The 23214-nt window shown below is 40.4% G+C and overlaps 2 protein-coding genes across 3 annotated transcripts in view; both read right to left on the bottom strand.

The window, feature by feature from the left end:
• eif3ba (eukaryotic translation initiation factor 3, subunit Ba) overlaps nucleotides 1-2811 on the bottom strand; it is a 13010-nt gene extending 10199 nt beyond the window's left edge. The window contains exons 1-3 of the mRNA XM_017454812.3: nucleotides 2592-2811; nucleotides 1206-1398; nucleotides 1-38 (exon numbers count right to left, since the gene is read on the bottom strand). The exon at nucleotides 1-38 is cut by the window's left edge and continues 82 nt beyond it. Coding sequence (XP_017310301.1) covers nucleotides 1-38; nucleotides 1206-1398; nucleotides 2592-2694 — 334 coding nt within the window. The 5' untranslated portion in view covers nucleotides 2695-2811. The remainder of the gene's footprint in view (nucleotides 39-1205; nucleotides 1399-2591) is intronic.
• A 9578-nt stretch (nucleotides 2812-12389) lies between these two features.
• gna12a (guanine nucleotide binding protein (G protein) alpha 12a) overlaps nucleotides 12390-23214 on the bottom strand; it is a 40716-nt gene continuing 29891 nt past the window's right edge. For both annotated transcript variants that reach the window (XM_017454596.3, XM_053675195.1), the window contains exons 3-4: nucleotides 17461-17511; nucleotides 12390-15348 (exon numbers count right to left, since the gene is read on the bottom strand). In XM_017454596.3, the coding sequence (XP_017310085.1) occupies nucleotides 14779-15348; nucleotides 17461-17511 (621 nt within the window). In that variant the 3' untranslated portion in view covers nucleotides 12390-14778. The remainder of the gene's footprint in view (nucleotides 15349-17460; nucleotides 17512-23214) is intronic.

The raw sequence follows: 23214 nt of genomic DNA, 5'->3' as shown, positions 1-23214 counted from the left end.
GCGCGTGACTCGGGACAGAGTACTCCAGAAAAATGTACCTGAAAATGTACACACACACACACACACACACACACACACACACACACACACACACACACACATTAGCTATTACTGAGTAAATACGTTCGAACAATCTCCCACGGTGTCAAACTGATGAAGGGAAAATAATCCAGGGAAATATTGTCAGAAATAAGGCAATAAATAACAGATGGCAGTTTTAATAAGTCAATCTGATCCAATCCTATTTGTACAGCCATTTTATTAACCGACGTGGTCGTGATGAAGCTTTACAGTAATCCGGATGTACATGGGTTAATAGCAATCTGGCAGTTACCGTGCGTCAAAGTCACTTTGGTCAGAGCAAGATGGCGGTGTACTGTACCTTCTCTTAATTAACTACAATAAAAATTTTTTGTTTTTTTTACTCTACTTCTGGAAAACCAAGAACAAAGAAAGCGCATCAGGAGTGTTTCACTTTTTTATGTTCTTAATCAATTCATGAAGCCGCTGTAAACTTTACGCTACATGTTACATCGTAATTATACAATGCAAAGTATTTTAAGATATTTGTAAAATATAACGCATTTTGAGCAGGCGATTATCTTGTTTTATTGTAAATAAAAAAAGCCTGACAAAAACATGTCACTGCAAAACACCCATAAATAGTGTGGTTTCTATTTTCTTTTCTTGTCTCTCTCTCTCTCTCTCTCTCCCTCAGTCAGCTACAGACATTTCATCCATCGAGTCCACCATGTTTTCTTCCTGACGCGCCCGACTCGGAAACTCTGGGCTCAAAGAAAATCCAGAGTTTCCCCACTCGTGACTGCGATGTGGCAGTGGTGTTCATGAACTGATATTTTGGGCTGTTTTGCAACATTCATATCTTAACACACACTAACTGGCTTAAAAAATAAATAAATAAAAAATAACACCTTTATCCTTAGAATACGTCAACATCTGCACTCAACTGTAGGTCTGTTCAGTTTGATAAACAGCTGCACTTCCCAGAAATAAACACACATTTTAGGCTCATGTATCACCTTTCCTCAGTGGAAGATCTCACCTGGATACTGTCGAGCTGTACCCAAGATCTCCAATCAAGGTTTCTGAGAGGTTTTTTCTTGTCATCATCACCACTGACCCACTCATTACGGATCTATTACATCTACATCCTGATATACACTCTCCTTATACATCTTATTTACCCTTTGGTCTTTCCATCTGCTTCTGGGTAGAACTCGTTGGTGATTTTGCCGAACTTGGAGAAGATCTTGTGGATGACGTTCTTTAGTTTCTCCAGACGATCAGGTCCTACTTGGGGAACGTTGTCGACAACGACGACCGAGTCGATGCCATCAGCCTCTTGAGGTTGCTCTCTCAGGACATCTTCCAACAGCTCTGCATTGGGGGAGGGAGGGGCACAAAAAGAGATTAGGTTCAGTGAACATGACAAACAGTACCGCCGTCTTAGAGACTTTGTCGTTAGATTTGGCGACTTTTTGGACCCCTTTAGAACTCCCCAACGCCCGACCGCATTTCCTTCACCACTACTCACTGTCAAGCCTTTGTTCTTTTTGTGTCTTCTCGATAGAATGTAAAGTGTTTTGTGAACGTGTAAATGTTTAGTTAGAAGTCTCCTTTCTATAATAAACCAATTATACCCCACTATTTTCTGTTCCAATTATGAACTAAACTCTATTCAACTCCACTTTATAATATTCAGAGTGAAAGTCTTCCTTCCTCCTGTACCCTAATTTGCAATTCGATATGCAAATGACCGTGGCGAACAAATTCATAATATGCAAATTAGTCTGTGGCGTCACCTAGCGACAATTTATTTGAGTGTGTTATAGCTACTTTCCCCTGAAGAGAGCTGACAACAGCGCTGGTTCAGTGAACACGACGAAGCTAGCTAGCTAGCTAGCTAGAAACAGTAAGAGTACAAAACGAAGAAACAAACACGCCAAAAATAATAGAAAATTAGGAGCAGGAACTAAAACCAGACTATTATGGGGTGGAGGGTGGAGACAAGGCTAGGTGGTGCCTGCTCATGGGAGATAAGGCAACTAAAAGACCACGCTTCTTACACTAAAGAGAGAGAGAGTACTAAGGCTTTAGCTAGTCTTGCTAACATGCCTGCGAATATAGTAAACAAATAGCTAATTTTACAGAGAACACAGTTACCTATATTTTAATTCAGGAAACCGTGTTAGTTTAGCAGCGCAACCACTAGCTAGTTTAAGTCACAGGGTGTTGGGCTGAATCCCAAACAGCTACGTGCTCCCTAAACAAGTGCACTAGACATAGCTGGTTATAACGGCACCCGCCCCCTAGGTAGCGCACTACATAACGAACACGGCGTCATTTAGGATTCAGCCCAAGGCCTAAGCGCTATGAAAATGGCTGCGTTTGCTAGCTACATAGCTCATCATTGAACATCCATGGCAAAGCCAGAAACAGTTTAAGAAAGCTATTTGAGTTTCGCTGTATAAATAAACAGTGTTTAGGCTGGTTTTGGGGTGAGAAGCAGCTCGCGCGTGATGGCGGGGCCTGGATAAAGCCGGCTGGTTGGTTGCGTGGAGAGACCTTACCCTGATCACTGATGTCGTCCTCAAAGTCCTCGGGGTCGCTGAATGAGGGCTCCTCGCCTTCATCAAACTCTACTTCAGCCTCCATTTCTTCCGTGCCTCTCATCGAGGTGAATTACTGCGCACCGCTGATTTTAACCGCCTCCGTTACAGGAGATTTTCTCGCAGGACCATGTGCGCTACAGCCGGCGCTAACCACCGAGAGAAGAGAAGGAACGAGCCATGTGGGCGATACGGACCTCCCCGACCATAAACTGTAACAGGAACCTACGCTTAGTAAAAAAAAAATGTGTGTGTAAATATTTATATATTAAGCGACTTTATAAAATTCTTTAATTCTAAGTTCTATATTCATTGCAGTAAAATTAAGCTTGTCTAAATCGTATCTAAAAAGAGCAACCCCCCCTATTTTGTGTGAACTTGGTTTCTCCCAGTAAAGCACCACTTCCTGTGCGTATGTATAGCGCGCGACGCAGCGTCCACATTCCGCGATGTATATGCCATACACACGGGCGACATCTATATAAGAAGTATGTGTCTGAGGTAGTTGAAGATCAGTGCAACTGAACGGAAGTCGTTTGATCTGAGCGACGCGATGTGTTTCGGAGAGGGGAGAGATAATAAAAGACAGGTGAATATTTTATATAATAAAAGTGCTGAGGATAACCGTTCCTAGACGTTGTTTTTTTTCTTTCTTTCATCATTGTAGAATAGGATTAAACAGACATTTACAGTTATGTATGCTGATTCCCTTATTATTATTATTATTATTATTATTATTATTATTATTTACATACCAACATTATTATTATTATTATTATTATTATTATTAATAATAATAATAATAATAATTCACTTGCCTTAAACACCACATAAACAGTTTCATTAAAATACTAATATTACTACTACTACAACTATTATTATTATTATTATTATTATTATTATTATTAATCATAATAATAATAATAATAGTTGTAGTAGTAGTAATATTAGTATTTTAATGAAACAGTTTATGTGGTGTTTAAGGCAAGTGAATTATGATCAGCAAGTTCTCAAAATCTGAAATGGACCACACTATTCTTTTATAGAATACTGTTCATAATCAAGGAGTCTAACTTGCACTCTATGGCCAGAAGCTTGTGGAAATCTGACCATTACACCCATATGTGTTTATTGAACATCCCATTCCAGATTTATTCCCTCTTTCCTGTTATAATAAGCTCCACTCTTCTGGGAAGGCTTTCCACTACATTTTGGAGTGTGTCAGTGGGGATTTGTGTTCATTCATCTACAGGAGGATTTGTGAGATCAGGTACTGATGTCTAGTAGGAAGGCTTGGTGTACAGTCAGTGTTCCAGGTCAGTTTCAGTCTCAAAGGTGTTCGGGGGGTTGAGGTCGGTTCACTCGTGTTCTTCCAGTCCACCCTTCTCAAACCATGTCTTCATGGAGATCGCCTTGTGCACAGGGGCATCGTCATGCTGGAACAGGTTTGAGTTCCAGTGAAGTGAAATTGTAATACTACAAAACACAGAGACATTCTAGACAATTGTGTGCGTCCTACTTTGTGGAAACAGGTTGTTGAAGAACCACATCTGGATGTGATGGTCAGGTGTCCATAGACTTTGGCCATATAGTGTATCTTAGAGCTTTTTTAAATTATTTTTAATTAGGCCTACAAATTGTCTAAAAGCAGATTTTCAGACATCAGTGCCTTATCAAGTAGAGCTGCTAATATTTGGTTCCTTGGTAAATATGAGCAAAGAAGGCTGTGAAAAATTGTCTTTATTGTTATAACCTTTTGATCTTTTGTTTAAAAAAAATCACAAAAATGCTCTCATGGATATCAAACAACTGTAAAACACAACACAGGTTTACCAAAAAATGTTTTTGTTAAATATACGTGTGCAACAATTATTGGCACCCTTTTAGTTAATACTTTGTGCTACCTCCCTTTACCAAGGCTCTGAGTCTGCTCCTATAATGCCTGATGAGGTTGGAGAATACATGGCGAGGGATCTGAGAGCGTTCCTCCATACAGAATCTCTCCAGATCCTTCAGATTTCAAGGTCCACGCTGGTGGACTCTCCTCTTCAGTTCAACCCACAGGTTTTCTATGGGGTTCAGGTCAGGGGACTGGGATGGTCATGGCAGGATCTTGATTTTGTGGTCAGTAAACCATTTTTGTGTTGATTTTGATGCATGTTTTGGATCATTGTCCTGCTGGAAGATCCAACCACGGCCCATTTGAAGCTTTGTGGCAGAGGCAGTCAGGTTTTCATTTAATATCTGTTGATGTTTGATAGAGTCCATGATGCTATGTATCCTAACAAAATGTCCAGGTCCTTTGGCAGAAAAACAGTCCCAAAACATTAAAGAGCCACCACCGTATTTAACTCTGGGCATGAGGTACTTTTCCATATGGATACATCTCTGTGTGCACCAGAACCACCTCTGGTGTTTATTGCCAAAAGCTCTATTTTGGTTTCATCTGACCACAGAACCCGATCCCATTTGAAGTTCCAGTAGTGTCGGGCAAACTGAATACGCTTGAGTTTGTTTTTTGGATGAGAGTAGAGGCTTTTTTCTTGAAACCCTTCCAAACAACTTGTGGATATGTAGGTGACTTCGGATTGTAGTTTTGGAGACTTTCTGACCCCTGCTCCTTTCTAACTCCTGAAATTCTCCAGCTGTGATCCTTTGGGATCTTTTGTCCACTCGAACCGTCCTCTTCACAATGCATTGAGACAATATAGACACACGTCCAATTCCAGGTCGATTCATAACATTTCCAGTTGACTGGAACTTCTTAATTATTGCCCTGATGGTGGAAATGGACATTTTCAATGCTTGTGCTATTTTCTTATAGCCACTCCTCGGTCTTACGCATTGTTATGAATGACAAAAGAATTTGACCTATATTTTACCTCATATTTATACCCCTGTGAAAGAGGAAGTCATTGTTGAATAATTTCCTGTTCCTAGTCACCCAGGTGTACTTAAAAAAATGTAAAATATCAATGAGAATATATTTCAAATATATTTTTCTCATTTGAATTCATACGGGTGCCAATAATTGTTGCACACATATGTTTAACAAAGTTTATTTATTTATTTATTTATTTATTTATTTATTTAGATGAACCTGTATTTTGTTTGCAATTGTTTGATATCCATGAGAGCAGAGTATTTCTGTGATTTCTTTTGAACAAAAGTTCTAAAGGTTAAACAATAAACACAATTTTCCACGGCCTCCTTTGCTCATATTTTACCAAGGGTGCCAATATTAATGGAGGGCACTGTGTATAGAGTCCATGAAGTAAATGCAGTGTAATAATACAGTAATATTCAATTTTGTTTCAAACTTTTCATCAGCTGTGCAAGCAAAGGTTTTCCCTTTTCTACAGCTTCAGACTGTCCATGAACTAATGTCTGGAAAAAAAAAAAAATCTCCTGGTCTTTTTCCAATCTTCAACTTGTCCATTTTTGGTGAAACCATGTTCACAGTAGCCTCAGATTCCTGATTCCTACCACACAACGGTAACGGAATGATCCCAGAACTATTTCAGTTCTCACTATGCTAAAGCACATTTTACAAATCATTGCAACGATGCAATTATCACTTAACTGGTACATGCTGGTTAAAAAGAGATGAGTGTTGTGTTTGTAGGAACCATAAGGTCAGCGTGAGGTGTGATTTCAGTGAAAAACTTCCCCGGCAGGATTCGTAAGCATCGAAAATTGAAAGTGCACACCTGCCATCAATCCCCTTACATAGATGTAAATCATTAGAGTAACACCATAAGCACATATAAACACTACAGTGCTAGAATTTCCAGTGCAGTGTGCTTGAGGGAGGTTTCAGACAGGGACATGAGCGTGGTATTACAAGAGGAAACAGTGTTTGGTCTGTGGTGCCATGGCAAGTGGGAGAGAAGCGTCCAGGGGACAAGGAGAAGGGATCAGAATTTTTTACACAAGATCCGCAATAAGACCATGCTGCTGAGTAGGCCACTTGGTCATAGCATGCTATAACATTTGCATTAGCATATTTAGATTGTTTGTTATTTTGAATTGCAGCACAGCCCCACTCTATCAACATAACGACGACTAATAATGACTTTAGACTTTAGAATGTTTTTCTGAATATCTCTTCGGTGAGTCTTGCTGCTGTGGTCGGGATACTGAGGCGACACACAGTGTTTCAAAGGCAACAAAACATGGTCCTGTCCAAATGAAACAATCAAAGCATGAAGGAATGTAGGTGTGTCTCCTATCGAGACGTTTCAGCACAACTCCATCTCTTTCGTTATCGATTGTATCACTGTACGGAAAGATTGCCATAAAGAAGGCCGGTTTTGCATTTGTTCCATTTGGCACAGCATGGAATATTTCATTTTATTTTATTGAATACTGGAATAAACTTTTTTTTCTTCTTCTCTGTTTCGTGTAAGAAATATTTGTGTTTGTACTGTCAGTAGTGTCTACGTTATATAAATAGTATGCCCAGTTTTGGGTGGCTTAGTGGTTGGCACGTTTGCCTCGCACCTCTGGGGTTGAGGGTTCGAATCCTGCCTCCGACCCTGTGTGTGTGTGGTGTTTTCATGTTCTCCCCGTGCTTCAGGGGTTTCCTCCGGGCACTCCGGTTTCCTCCGCAAGTCCAAAGACATTCGTTGTAGGCTGAGTGGCATTTCCAAATTGTCCATAGTGTGTGAATGGGTGTGCAATTGCGCCATGTGATGGGTTGAGTCCCATGTGACGCCCTGAGTCCCTTGGGATAGGCTCCAGGCTCCTAGCGAGCATGTGTAGGATAAGCAGTACAGTGGCTGGATGTATGGGGAGCAACCTGGTCACATGATCATGTTCTTTCATAGAGAGCCTGTGCTATTACCGGGAATCATCTGGTTATCGATAGCTCCGGATCACAGCGACCAACACGCATTATATGTTACATGGTTTCATATCCACGCTAACTGTTAAAAAGAGCTCTTCGCTAGCTTTCTGTAACAGACATGGAAGGTGGGCATTTTAGCCGACTTTGGAGCTCTATTTCCATTAAAACGCTTCAGGTGCTGCTAGAGAGCTCATTATGTTTCAATCGATCCTTTTCCCTAAGCCTTTGTTTATTCACTCAAATTTTGGGGTGAATTTATAAATGGATTTATTTATTTTTAAGATACGATGAACCTGTAGTACATTTTGTTTGCAAACTCCGTGCATAGTCATTTTTGGATTTCTTTCATTTTATACAGATAAAAATGAATGTTGTTTTGCATTGTATGTGATTCAGAACTGAAAAGGGAGTCTTTTTCATACATCATTTTTCTCCATTCAAATTTTGTTCAAAATATTCGGAGAAACAAATTGAACCGAATAATGACGCCAGTATCGCGAATCGAATTAAATCGTGACCAGAGTGTATCGTTACGCCACCAAGTAGAGGTTTGTGCGACAACCAAAATTCTAGTTTGGCAGTATAAATTAGATAAGCCTAATATAGCTAATGCCAATAAATGATATTTTTTCAATGATTTCAACCATGTTAGTCAGAGGATACATTTTTCTTTGGAGTGGATGTGAAGTGTAGCTATAGTCGTCTCCACTAGATGGCACATTTGTCCCCAAAAAGTTTTATTTGCTATTCTCTCCTCACAAGAAGCCTCCTAATACCTCCAATGACATGGTTCCTTTCTTTGTTATCGTCCTCATGGCAAACTGAAAGCGCACATTATTATTATTATAGTCAGCTGAATCCTCTGGCAGATCCTCAACAGCAGCTGCTGCTCACACTGATGGCTGATTAGCTAAATATCAGAGTTCACTATAAGACCAGTGAAAGGCAACCTGGAGGAAATGCAAGGATAATAAGAGTCATGAGTATTAATTCATGGAAACAAGCCAGACATGAAGAAAGAGGCAATTGTGTGCTCCGACATCATCTCAGTCCTTTCTGTAGATTTTCGTTTTTTGGTAGTCACTGGATTCAGACCTCTGTGTCTCCGGTGACGCTACAGTGGTGCTTGAAAGTTTGTGAACCCTTGAGATTTTTCTATATATATCTGCATAAATATGACCTAAAACATGGTCAGATTTTCACTAAAAAGTCCTAAAAGTATACATAGAGAACCCAATTAAACAAACAAGGCAAAAATCTTATACTTAGTCATTTATTTATCAAGGAAACTGATCCGATATTACATATCCGTGGGTGGGAAAAGTACGTGAACCTCTAGGATTAGCAGTTAATTTGAAGGTGAAATTAGAGTCAGGTGTTTTCAATCAATGGGATGACAATCAGGTGTGAGTGAGCACACTGTTTTATTTGAAGAACAGGGATCTATCAGTCTGATCTTCACAATGCATGTTTGTGGAAGTGTATCATGGCGTGAACAATGAAGATTTCTGAGGACCTCAGAAAAAGAGTCGTTGATGCTCATCATCCTGGAAAACGTTGCAAAACTATCTTTAAAGAGTTTGGACTTCACCAATCCACAGTCAGACAATTCAATACCATTGTTACCCTCCCCAGGAGTGTTCAACCATCAAAGATCACTCCAAGAGCAAGACGTGTAATAGTCTGTGAGGTCACAAAGGAGTCCAGGGTAAACTCTAAGCAACTAAACGCCTCTCTCACATTGGCTAATGTTAATGTTCATGAGTCCACCATCAGGAGAACGCTGAACAAGAATAGTGTGCATGGCAGGGCTGCAAGGAGAAAGTCACTGCTCTCCAAAAAGAACATGAGCAAACTACAGAAGTGCAGCAATCCCATGGACAAGGCAGAAGACTGTTGGAAAATGTTTTGTGGACATAGAATTTTTGGTTTAAATGAGAGTGTTTGGAGAAAGTAAAACACTGCATTCCAGCATAACAACCTTATCCCATCTGTGAAACATGGTGGTGGATGTGTTATGTGCATGTAGCTTTGTCCTGTTTTGCTGCATCTGGTCCAGGACGACTTGCCATCATTGATGGAACAATGACTTCTGAATTATACCAGTGAACTCTACAGGAAAATGTCAGGACATCTGTTCATGAACTGAATCTCAAGAGAAAGTGGGTCATGCAGCAAGACAACGACCCTAAACACACGGTAGTGTCTTAAAGAAGAATAAGGTTAATGTTTTGGAACGGCCAAGTCAAAGTCCTGATCTTAATCCAATAGAAATGTTGTGGAAGGACCTGAAGCGAACAGTTCATGTGAGGAAACACACCAACATCCCAGAGTTGAAGCTGTTCTGTACTGAGGAACGGACTAAAATTCCTCCAAGACGATGTGCAGGACTGATCAACAGTTACCCCAAACGTTTAGTAACAGTTATTGCTGCACGAGGCGGTCACACCAGATGCTGAAAGCAAAGTTTCACATACTTCATCCACTCATAGATATATAATATTGGATCATTTTCCTCAATGAATAAATGACCGAGTATAATATTTTTATTTGTTAAACTGGGTTCTCTTGATCCACTTTTAGGACTTGTGTGAAAATATGATGATGTTTAGGTCATATTTATACAGAAATATATAAAATTCTACACAAGCATTCAAGCACCACTGTACATGTCGATATGTGAAGTGACAACACCAGTGATACTGATGATGGCTTGAAAGAAGGCCAGGGTTGCCAGATATTTGATCCAAAACAAATCTGAAGATTCCAGATGAACATATTGCACACATTTAATATAGAGATGTTAATGTTAAATCCAGAGGGGGGGGTAACAACCCTCATTGGATACATAATTTACATAATTATCTTTTTCTCCCTCTCTCCTTTCGCCGAGCCCCACACGAATTTATGGAGATACTAGAGATCCAGATCCTTTCTGCCTCTGGATGGAGCTCAAATCTTCTCTAATTCCAGACTGCTGGGACTACGGCTGCTCCTAACGCCATACAGACTTCATATAAATCCAAAATGAACTTTTTCACACTATCTGTTGTTACCCAGATGAGGATGGGTTCCCTTCTGAGTCGGGTTCCTCTCAAGGTTTCTTCCTCTTAAAACATCTTAGGGAGTTTTTCCTTGCCACTGTCGCCACTCAGTGGCTTGCTCAGTTGGGATAAATTCGCACCTTTAATATCTGTATACCGTGTCGATATTTCTGTAAAGCCGCTTTGAGACAATGTCTATTGTAAAAAGCGCTATACAAATAAAATTGAATTGAATTGAATTGAATATTAAAAGTAGCACAGTCCCCTGGGGATTGACGGATGGAGATGTAGACGTGAGCGCGTACTTGGTGTTGTTTTGTGTGGAATATATCTTAGCGCTGTACTTTAAATGCCACTTCACTGAACTTCAGGTCCTCCTGGGGTGAAGACTGGGGGATGGAGCTGGGTGGAGAGGCATCTTTCAAACTCTTGCGTAGCTCATGTAATTCATCTGTTTGGGTTTGGATCTCTACTCCAAACGATCCACAGGAAATGCAGGCGCTCATCTTTCTTAGGGAAAAAAAATTATCATACCATCAACCACAAGATTCACAATTTCCCCCCACCTTACCTCAAATGTATTCAGTAAAGGAAAGCGTTTGGTGTTCAAATTGTGCAACCATGTAATGGAAATTTATATTGGCCAATTCCAGTGCTAGAAAACTGCCTGCTGAATTCATCACATGCCTGCCTCAAACCACACCGGGTTATTAATCTCAAATAGCTTGGCCTATGTGGTTTCTGTCACTGCTGCAAAATTACTGCCATTTTAAACTCGGAAGCCCTTGTTAGATTTACATACCAAAATAATTTTTGTTTCTAAGCTTCCTGTTACAGGCAAAACAAACGAAGCAACATTTGGACCCTGACAAAGTGCTTGTGAGGAGGAAAACTATATATATATATATATATATATATATATATATATATATATATATATATATATATATAATATATATAAAACAATCTTATTATTATTATTATTATTATTATTATTATTATTATTATTATTATTATTATTATGGTTATTTATTTCATAGTGCTTTTGAGGTCTCAAATCTGATTGGTCAGAAGCTGTAGGTTCGAGTGTGATTCACATGATAGATTTCTATTGCGCTTCTTCTAATACATTATTGTTTCCTGACTGAAAATAAAACGACATCTTAGCAAGATAAAATATCTCGATGTACCAATGTATCTAATATTTCCAATGAAATGTTTACAATAAAACAAATATAAGATTAGATAATCTAATATAAGATTATTAGATAATCTAATATAAGATAATCTATTTCTTTTACGGTTGTAAAGATGAGTTATTTTAGTTACTGTAGCCTTCCGGTCAGCTTGAAGCCACAGCTGGAGCCACTGTGATCCCGACCAGGATAAAAAGATTACTGGAGAGGAACGCACGAATATATATCGTGGCTTGCATAAGTATTCACCCCCTTGAACTTTCGCAGGGTTTCAACCTGGATGAAGTGGAGTCAATGTTGCGTCATGAACATTAAGCCACAAAATAGCACATAACATCGAAGTGGGTGGAACGTTCAATATACGGTCATTTGCGAAATTATTTACAAGTGATTGCATAAGTATTCACCTCCTTTGGTTACTGCAGTTACTATGAGAAGTCACATAATTAGCTGAACGGAGTCAGCCTGTGTGTGCGAGTGTTGTAACCTTGACGGAGAACATACCTAAACAAGCAGCATCACGAAGACCAGGATTTCATTTCAAGTTCTGGAGAAGTATTAATCAGGGTCTGGTTATTTTTCACAAATCCGAACCATAAAACTAGTAATCGCTTACATCTTCAGGAATCAAGTGTATGTACTGAATAGACTGTTAAAAATGGCACTCAGAAAGGTTTTTTTTATTTATTTATTTATTTTACTGAATTTATACAGTTCTTATATACAGTATTACAGTTACTCTGAAATTTTCACAATTTTTACAGTCACTAAAGGAATCAAACAATGGAAGCACTATAGAAGCCACACGACTTGTAAAGAAACAGTACGGTATTATAAAATGCTAACGAGTCCGAGGAGGTTTATTACCAGTGATAGCCTTTTATGTATATTTATCAGAGCAGACTGTCAAGGCAATACGCTTTAGAAATGGTCAGCAGACTGAAATCCCATTCTGGATTTACAAGATGTCGCTTTCAATTTGTTTCGTCACGGCACACTGATTTATTTAGTTATTTATTTATTCATTCATTCTTCGAAAACCTTTATAAAAAAAAAGGCTTTAAACACCTTTTTCAAAGTTTTTTTTTTTTTTAATTACACGTCATTCTTTTTGTGGACTGTTTTTCAGCTGCTAGTCTGACATTTCTGCGAAATGTTTTTAAATTAGATATTAGGTCTGGAAAAGGCACCATTTAGAGGTTGACTAAAAAAAAAAAAAAAAATACACGTGAATTAAAAATGAATAAGGCCTTGATGTGAGCTGTTTACTTTGGGAAGATATGGAGGGCATTTGAACAGACAGAAACAACCGCACACATTCACCAGCATGCATCAGGACCCCCTCCTGGCCGGTCAGAGAACATTTTATCAGGGGCAGATGGGACTACTGCTGATTTCTGAACAGATTTCCCAAATGTCTGTCAAGCCTGAACTTATCTTGGACAAGCTGATTCCCAATACGCATTCTCTTCCTCAGTCAGGACCGAAGTGCCAAAATAACTCGCACGCAGTACACCGGGGGAAGGGATGGACATGCATACATGCCTTTGCAAAACTCAATGCAGAACTAGCATGCGACAAATCAACACCTGGGTGTGAAAGACTTCTTCTTTGGAGGAGTCGATCTGTTTCTGCAGAGTGCATGAGTCAGCACACTCTGCCTGAAGGGGGGAAAAAAAGCAGCCGTGGAAAAAAAAAAATCAATCCGGCTGCATTACTGATTTCTCAACGTTTGCGAAGCCCCCTGGGAGTTCATAGCGTTCTAGTAGTGGGGGAACTCTGAAACTCTGCTGGTCAAATGAGATCAGTGTTGTTTTCTGTCAGAGCTGTGGGAGAAACGCTTCACCTCCTCCGAGATCACACGCTTTTTCTAGAATCCTGCTTGGACCCATTCTCCTCCTGATTAGTCAGATAAAAACGTAATATACACAGCACGAACCATGAACACGCAGGAAAACGTCTACGTAACATAACAGAAATATAAAGCACACACGTAGTGCAGAAATTTCAAGACACTATCACCATCATCTCTCTCATGTGAAGTTAGTGACGTTGGAAAAAGAAAGAAAGAAAAAAAAAACATTACCAGTGATCTGACGCCGACTATCAAAAGTACTTCTGACCCAGAAAGAGTTATAAGTGGTAGGAATTGTTAAAGTGTCTAAAAAAAAAAAAAAAAAAAGGCATGTAAATCTAGGTACAAAATATCCATTTATGTCTTTGTACAAATCTCCAGCTTAATTCAAATATAATACTTCTTAAGGATCCGCTTATTTTTGGATACGAAACTGCCACTGCAGATATGGGAAAAAAAATCAAGGGCTCAAACTCACATGTTAGTGCAGAAGATCAGTTTTTGGGGGTTCTTTGTTGAACCGGTTTGAAACAGAAGTGCTTAGAGTTTCATCCGTGAAGAAATAGCAAAAAAAAAAAACAACCGTAAAGAGATGTTCAAACTTTGTTTACAATAAAGAAGAATCAGTTTTTCCTTTTCAGCCATTTCGAATCAGGGACAAAGAGCGCCGTCAGACGGCTTCACCCCGAAGTCCCCGACATCATCTATTTCAGAGGAAGACACTTAGATCGGCCGTGGTTAGGAGCAGACAGGAAGTCAGTAATTCATTTCACTTTCTGATGACTAACTCCGGAGCTTTGTCTTTTTATACAATGAGTCGACTCTGGGAGGACTCGGCAAGCCAACGCTGTGAGACTTTCTTTCTTGCTCGTCTATCTCTTGCACAAAACACGCACGCACACATACACATATACACACAGACGCACAAAAGCTCAGTGTTATTTTCCATCAGATATGCTCATATACATGTGCTACAGTTTCGAATCACAGTTCCCAGATGCCTCATCTTATACATAGTGGTACACAGTGGGCCAAAAGCACATACACGAGTCTATTTCGCAATCAGCTGACAATAAATCAGTAACGCACAACTGTCTACTGCATCTATCTGTTCATCTGATTGTGTAGAAATGGTGTGAGGAAGGCAGTCTCATCTCACAGTGGTAAGAATTACAGTGGTCAAGTTGTCTGACGTGTTTCTCAGTCACTGCAGCATGATGTCTTTCAGGTTCTCCTGCAGAATGGTGTCCTTGACGGCGTGGAAGACGAAGCGGATGTTCTCCGTGTCGATGGCCGTGGTGAAGTGATGGAACAGCGGTTTGCTGCGGTTGCGGCGCTTGCGCTTGAAGCACTGCACCAGGTAGTTCTGTACGTCCTCCAGTCGCTGCGGGTCTCCGCGGAAGTCGGGGAAGTGCTTGCTAATGCTCACCTTGGCCACTTTTTCCATCAGCAGGTCCATCTTGTTGAGGAATAGGATTATTGAGACATTGGAGAAGAGCTTGTTGTTGACGATGGTCTCGAAAATGTTCATCGACTCGACCAGGCGGTTTGTGTGCCGGTCCTCCATCAGCACTTGGTCGTACTCGCTGGACGAGACCATGAAGAGGATGGACGTGATGCCGTCGAAGCACTGGAACCACTTCTGCCTCTGGGAGCGCTGACCGCCTACGTCCACCATCTTGAAGGGGATCTTTTTGATGATGAAGTCATGCTCCACTATGCCCTTGGTGGCCTTCCGGGCCAGGAGGATGTCCTGAAGACTTGGGAGGTAACTCTTTTTAAGACACACACACATAAAAAAATTAAAAAGGGAGGATTAAAAAGTAATACACAGTTTGCATAGCTCAGCAGCAGCGTTTTACTACTATTTAGCAAGCCAGGAACTGGTAATTAAGCACATATGATATGTATGGATTATGGATTGTAGCAAAATTAGCACAAGGTTTTAAGTTACAAGTAAAAAATAAATAAATAAGCAATTTGACACAATTTTTCCATCAGTGAGGCTACACCCACAATGCATTTCCTCAACGAATTCTAACTGAGCAAATTATAATGCTGCATCTGAGGTGAACTTGCAACTTGTAATTTCCCACCTACAACCGGTAAAAGCCACCGAAAACTTTCTAATTTCAGCTCTTTAGTTTGGGATAGTCTTCTCAACTACCAGTTCCTTCAAACTCTGTTTACAGAGAGAAGTCAGATCAACATGGCCGCTCACACTGTGAACAGTGTACAGTCCCCCTTCTCTACTTTTAAATTAGCTTAGAGCAGTACTGGCTTTAGATCACTTACTATACAGACACAGTACTTGGTTAAATCTAGAACTTTGACCTTACTAATCACTGTTTTGCAATGGTAAACATCACCATTAGCGTTATCACTAACTTTAGCTGGCTAGTTTGTCGCTAAGCTACCCGCGCTTGCCTGCTGTATCTACTGTGCTGCAAATTCAGTACAAAATGTTGCCTGGACCTTTTCAGTCCATTATCGTAGAACAAAACCAATAACGGTTACTGTAAAAGTGCGCTTAAAGTGACAGAGCAAACAAAAAGACACGTTTCGCAGCGGCGTCCATGTTTTTCCCGCCTGCTTCTCATGCTGAACGTGCCGAGGTGGGAGATGATGACATTACAACTTGCAATTTACCACGAAGGCTCCACGAATGCAGCATAATCCTAACATATATACACTATTACTAAGAGCAGTGCAAGTACTCCATGTGAGAAATGCACTTTTTCAGACATTTTGTAATAATGTTGCAAATATATATCGCTGTAATATTGAATCAGGAGCACTGTGTCCATTCCTACAGCAGTAAAATGCCTTTACAGAGATCTTTTTGCTACTCTGATCATGAAAGCTAATTTGAATTCTAGCTAGCATTACCTACAATCAAAATGACACAAAACCATCACAGTTTAACACAACGGACTGCACCGATGATCATGTATCGTCCATGAACAAGCCTCTCACGACACTCAGAAAACAAATAAATAGCACGTATTATTATTAAGTAAGGAGAAAAGCACTTCCGGACATGCCGTCATGGGAAAATAATCAACAATGACATGGTTTTCCGGTGACTGCATGCCTGGAAGTGTTTTTATTCCTCTTATACTATAGCAATTTACCAACGAGTGCAGTTTGGGAATTTATTAACAAATCACACGTCATACTTTTATCTGGTTTTAGTTACATTTACTGCGAAACAAATCAGTTCCTGTCTGTTATAACATCTATAAACGGTCCTCATGTCCTGAAGACTTTTCCCTCTGGCAGGAAAATTTAAACGTTAAATAAACTCCTTATTGAAAACTTCACCACAGCAATGATTAAGTTATACATTAATCTTAATCAACAAAAAAAGCTCTAGCAATATCTAGCAATCTACTCAAATCTGCTGTTTTCACAGAAATACCTATGTGTGGTCTCTAATGCTGCACATCCTTCCTATTCCTGCATGGAAAGCTAATAATCTTACCAGCAGTAGCCTTTATAGGTGACAACAGCTTAGTAAAGCCATAGTGGCTGTATTTACTCATCAATTTGAATACATTTTGATGATATTTTCATCTCTATAGCACCAGATTACTTCACCTCGAAGAAAGTTTGGTGCCTCATTATGGCTTCTTCTAAACATCATTCATCAGTCATCTCAAAGTAAGTGGTGTTGCTCCATCATGAGCTCATGGTCCTGCCCACATCAGTTTTACACCGGTCCTAACCGGTATACAGAACTACACGCTAACAGAGGCCATTTTGACTCCTCAGAACATCAGCACTGTCTGACAAGAACCAGAACCAGAAAAATATGTTGCTGCAAGTGCACTGGAAAAGATCCGAGAGGACTATATACTAAAGCACTGAAGGTGTCATGACTCACCAGTTGTCCGATCCGATCCAAGTTGTCCAGGAAATACTTCACTGATTCACTCTGTAAAAAAAAAAATGATGACCACCAAAACATTTTAAAAGGTGCAGTAGAAGAGGTAACATTAGACAGTTTCAAAGCAGTTTAAATAGTTCTTCGCACTTTCAGAATGAGATCAGTTCAGTCCACCCATCCATTTTCTGTACCACTTATCCTACACAGGGTCACAGGGAGCCTGGAGCCTATCCCAGGGGATTCTGGGCACGAGTCCAGAACCCTGGACAGAGTGCCAACCAATCGCAGGGCACAACTGCACACACACACACACACACACATACACACACAGTCACTCACCCACTCACACACTACGGACAATTTGGAAATGCCAATCGGCCTACAGCGCATGTCTTTGGACTGAAACCGGAGTAATCTGGTGAAACCCCCAAAGCATGGGAGGAAAATACAAACTCCACGCACACAGGGTGGTGGTGGGAATCGAAGCCCCACCCCTGGAGGCGTGAAGCAAACATGCTAACCACTAAAACATGTGCCCCCCCCCCCTTTTTTTCTTACTACAACAATTATTAAATTAAATAACTATTAGTCACTGATTTAATTTGCATTCAATTGAATATGTAACAAGTAAGGTATAAAAATATGACCGGCCATACAGCTACAGGAAAAGAATCGATGGTGGGGTGATGTGACTCCATTATTGTTACCACCCCAAAGTTGCAAAATTACCTTTCTGACTCAAAACCCTAAACAACATGCGCATGCACCAATGGAGCAAAAATAAATAACCCTTCTTTCATTGTTCTTTATTTTTATTTAAAAGTCCCCTAATCTCTGAGAGAGAAAAAAAACAAAACAAAGATGCACAATAAACTTGGTCTAATTTTGGAATGGAAAGTCTTGAACTAACAGGATGTTCCTATCTTTGTCTGAATTTTGCTAAACACTTCTCCAATGTACTGCCAAATAGTAGAAACTGAAATGAGAAGAACGGGACCAGCAAGCGCACACCATCCGAATGTTCAGCCTGAACACTGAGATTCTTCTTTGTTTTGTTTCATGTTATTCTATAACATAAATGACAGAATTCTAGCTGGAACCGTTGCAACAGCCGGTTTAAAGACCTCTATGGCCATGACATGTTCTATCATAGGTTTAATGACAGAAGCATTATCATTCTTCCTATAGTTTATACAACAAAACAGAAGGCAGATTACAGCCAGAATGTGTCAGCAATGCCTCAGCACACAAGCACCCCTTCGCACTTATTATCATCTACTGTGATGATTCATTTTTGTTGCGCAACTTTGAAGTTTCCACTCCACCCCCCACACCCCCTGCCTCCGTTCCCAAAAAAAAAAAAAGGCCTTGCAAAACCTTTCAGTACCCAGACTGCAAATGCACAAGCTAAATAAAATTAGTGTTGAGCTTTATTTCCTGAGGTTTTTTTCACCGTGTTAGATATTGTGACCTTGGTATTTCACTGAGCATTGTCTATCAGAGCCAGCCATGTTTGTGTGTGTATGTGTGTGTGACTGTGTCACACACCCTGACCTGGTCCATATTCCCAACAGGAAACAGCTGTGTATGAGAACAGAGGTTTAATGATACAGCGCCATTCCTGCAGTTACAAGCTGTAGGCCCACACCAAACACCCCGCACCCTACAACCCACCAACCCACCCTCTCTCTCTCTCTCTCACACACACACACACACACACACACACACACACACACACACACCATCGGGGCCTAGTACAGCACAGACAGGAAATCAAGCAGATATCTGATAGCAGTGCCTGTAGCTTTTATCAATCCCCTCCTTGAAACATGCACACAGAATAAAAACATTCTTTGCTCTCTTGCAATAATAAAAATCCCGGGCTGTCTTCGGACGTTAATTCTGCAGCTCGGAGCTCTAGCTGAGGTCGAAGCCCTGCGGCATGCTGAGTGGATACGTCCGGTACGCCATGCCCATATGTGTACATCTGCTCCTCTTCTCAGCAAGAACGACACAACCTCAAATGTTAACACTGGTGTAAAGCTCTGTTAAGGGAGTCCTTATGTTTTGATAATTTTCTCACCCAACCCTCCTCCACTCCATACGAGAGAGAGAGAGAGAGAGAGAGAGAGAGAGAGAGAGAGCAGTTTATAAAGTTGTCTCCCCATCCCCCAAAACCATAGCTCAGGACTGACAACCCCTCTACAAGTGTGGGAAAGCACATGACCGTGGAGTAATGGGCCACACTCATCAGCTTTAGCGTAGCATGCTCAAGCCGTGCCCTTGGGTATTCCCTGAGTGAGAAAAGGGAAAGGATGATTAAGCAGAGCCAAGTAGAGAGCTGGTAAGAAAAGAGTTGGAGGAAGCCATAACCCCTCCCTCGCCAGTGGTGATCCATAGCGCTGTAGCTTGTTTTGAAATAAACTGTGCACGGAAGGTCTCTGAAACATGAACCAATTAAAAGTTCTCCTCCACGACCAATTCACACAAACAAATGGAAGGTCAGCCAAAGGAAAAAGCTCTTGAGGCAAAACGTAGAGCCCAGAGCTCCAAAAATAAACGTGAACAGAAAAAAAACTACATCTTAAAATCTAGATATAAGAAGCGGTGATGGTATTAAGAGCGACTAACTTATGGATAATGTACGCACAGATATAGGGTAGCAATGTCTGGAAGACAGTCCTAACTGTTTAGACTAATACTATAAAAGTTCTTAGACATATTAGCCCTGAAAATGCCTGAAAGTTGCTTAGAAACGAGCACAGATTTGAGTAGCCGGAATGATATATGAATGACTGTCTGATTCGAGAAACAATTGATGAATTGGTGAACTGAACTCCGCTGCATAGATGCAAACTCCTGCCCACTAGTCTCTTATGTGTCATAAGTGTATGGAGCACCCTCTCATATACTCTCATATATCTAATTTATAATATATCTGACTTCCCGTAATTTCCCTGTGTGTGCGGAGTTTGCATGTTCTCCCCGTGCTGCGGGGGTTTCCTCCGGTTTCCTCCCCCAGTCCAAAGACATGCATGGTAGGCTGACTGACGTGTCCAAAGTGTCCGTAGTGTACGAATGGGTGTGTGAATGTGTACAAATGGCTGTGTGATTGCGCCCTGCGATGGATTGGCACCCCGTCCAGGGAGCACCCCACCTTAACTCAATAAAATTGTATCTGTTTAGTGTTTAGTGTCATGCTTGTGGGGTTTCCTCCAGCTATCCCAGTTTCCTCCCCCAGTCCAAAGACATGTGTTGTAGGTTGATTGGCATTTCCAAATTGTCTGTAGTGTGTAAGTGTGTGTGATTGTGCCCTGCGATAGGCTCCAGAGTCCCCTGTGACTGTGTAGGATAAGCTGTATGGAAAATGGATGGATTTTTACTGAATTTATGTATTGTTATTACTTGTACTACTCTGCTTATGACACTTGCTATATTTATTAATGATCTTGCTGCTGATACTGATTAACTACAAATGGAGCATTTTTTAAAAATACAAATTTACCAAAGAAGAAATCGCCGAATAAGGAAATTTACGGAATTTGCATGCGCTTGTTTTACCATCCGATTTAACCGTATGCAACAATGATGAATAAACTCCTTTTGTTTTCATTCTCCATGACACGTTTCCTCCACTTCAATATGCCTCCTTTACCATCCTCCTTAATTCTCCCTAAACGTCTCCGTGGAGAATTTTATACATACACCATCTTTTGGGATGAATTATAGATTTGCTGGCTGCCACTTCGAATAACGTTTGCTATAACATTCAAAATATCAAATCTAAAAAAATATGGTCCAAAAAAAACAATGCTCTGTCGTAACCCTTCTTCTGTGGCCTAATCCAGAGGGCAATGTCTCTGCTTCTCATCTGAGTCAATGTAAATAATCCTCATGCAAAATAAACCGATCTTGATTTCCAGCTCCCTGGAGTGAGATTAATTGTTTGGCTTGGACATAAGAGGAGAAATCCTATTAATCCCCCACATGGAGCTATGGCACCTTCTCCAGAACTTCCCAGCTCGCCAGGCCTACCGGCTCTGTTGATCTTACTGTAACTGTAAACCTCAGCCTTTCATCTTTATAGTATGTTTTCACAATAGCAGACTTCTATAAGGAAAATCGATGCGTTTCAGAAACATATCTGAGCTTTACACAATGTGTGAAATATGTAAACAATCACACGAGCGGTGATACTTGTGCAACAGAACGTCGTGTAGCTCTGCACCTGAGTATTAGATACCGCATGACTGCCTTTTGAGAGACTTCACAAAAGTTGAGGAGGTTTGGAGACTTCTAGCTTCTATATTATTTTAAAAAATATATTTTTCTGCTATTATGCGTGTAAAAACGGTTCACCAACGAAACCCCAGAGCTGTAAGGTTCTGATTCTGCTCGAACAACTGCAAGTTTGGGTTTCAATCCCAATCCTGATCTGAAGGTCTCTACCTTTATGAATAACTGCAAATCCACTGATCCAGTATTGTCAGCGCGATGATCCATAAGTCTGAACGAGCGTATTAATGCTCAGTGTAACACGATACACTTAGACGTCGAGGATCCATGTCTTTGAAGGAGTTTAGTGCAGAAAAGAAAGCAAATTAAGGCCCAGTGCAAAATGAAGAATGAAGAGATCCTATCCACACATACAGTCAGGTCCACAAGTATTTGAACAGTGAGACAGTTCTTTGGAATTTTCCCTTTGTATTCCACCACAATGGATTTGAAATGACGCCATCAAGATTCGATTGATTGTGTAGACTTTACGCTTTAATTCAAGGGGTTGAACAAAAATACTGCATTAACCGTTTAGGAATTACAGCCATTTTTTTTTTTACAGAGTCCCTCCATTTTCACAGGATCAAAAGTAATTGCCATCTCTCTGATAGGCTTCTTCACTTGCATCGACACTACTTTGGAGCGCCTATTGAGAGATCCCATGAACGGCGATCAAACGCAAATTCAATGCTCTTCAGTTCACCCCATAGGTTTTCTATGGGGTTCAGGTCAGGGGACTGGGATGGTCATGGCAGGATCTTGATTTTGTGGTCAGTAAACCATTTTTGTGTTGATTTTGATGTATGCTTCGGATCATTGTCTCGCTGGAAGATCTTTTTAACAAAAGATCAAAAGGTTAAACAATGAAGACAATTTTTCACAGCCTTCTTTTCTCAAATTTACCAAGCGTCCCAATATAAGCAGGGTACTGTACGTGTTATCAACATGTTGTTTTCAGAGAAATCTCAGGGATGATCTAGAACAAAGCTCAAACGTATTTTGTAAAAGCAAGTTGAGACTGATTTCAAGTGACTTTTAAACAGACCGGAGAATAATCATTATCAGATGAAGCTAATCGGTAACTGTGGAAATCGATCTGTAACTAACTGTAGTAAACAAACTTCTTTACTTCAATCTCTTATTCTCTGTTATATGAAGTGCTTCAGATTTTCCAATGCCAGCAATAGTGAGTAGGAGATGTTTCAAACACAGCTTTGTTGTTTAGAACCAGAAGGCAGCTATATAGATATCTTGATGCCTTTGTTGTCTCATGCTGTCTTAGAAGGAAGTGCTTTGAAAGCTATGAAGGTGTGTGTAAGGAAAGGGTTTGAGATATGTTTTGAAAGCAGTATACAGTACATCACCACGTTGCCAAGTTACTGAGATAGGCGTGGTGGTATTCCCAAAGTCCCAATGGATGGATGTTCCAAAACTCTGTTAGGACAGATGGAATAAAGTATTGTTAGGGGAAAC

The sequence above is a fragment of the Ictalurus punctatus genome, chromosome 24, assembly GCF_001660625.3.
Source record: "Ictalurus punctatus breed USDA103 chromosome 24, Coco_2.0, whole genome shotgun sequence".
In the NCBI taxonomy this organism is placed as follows: Eukaryota; Metazoa; Chordata; class Actinopteri; order Siluriformes; family Ictaluridae; genus Ictalurus; species Ictalurus punctatus.
Note: the sequence above shows the minus strand (reverse complement) of the source record. Positions and strands in the feature narration are given on the sequence as shown.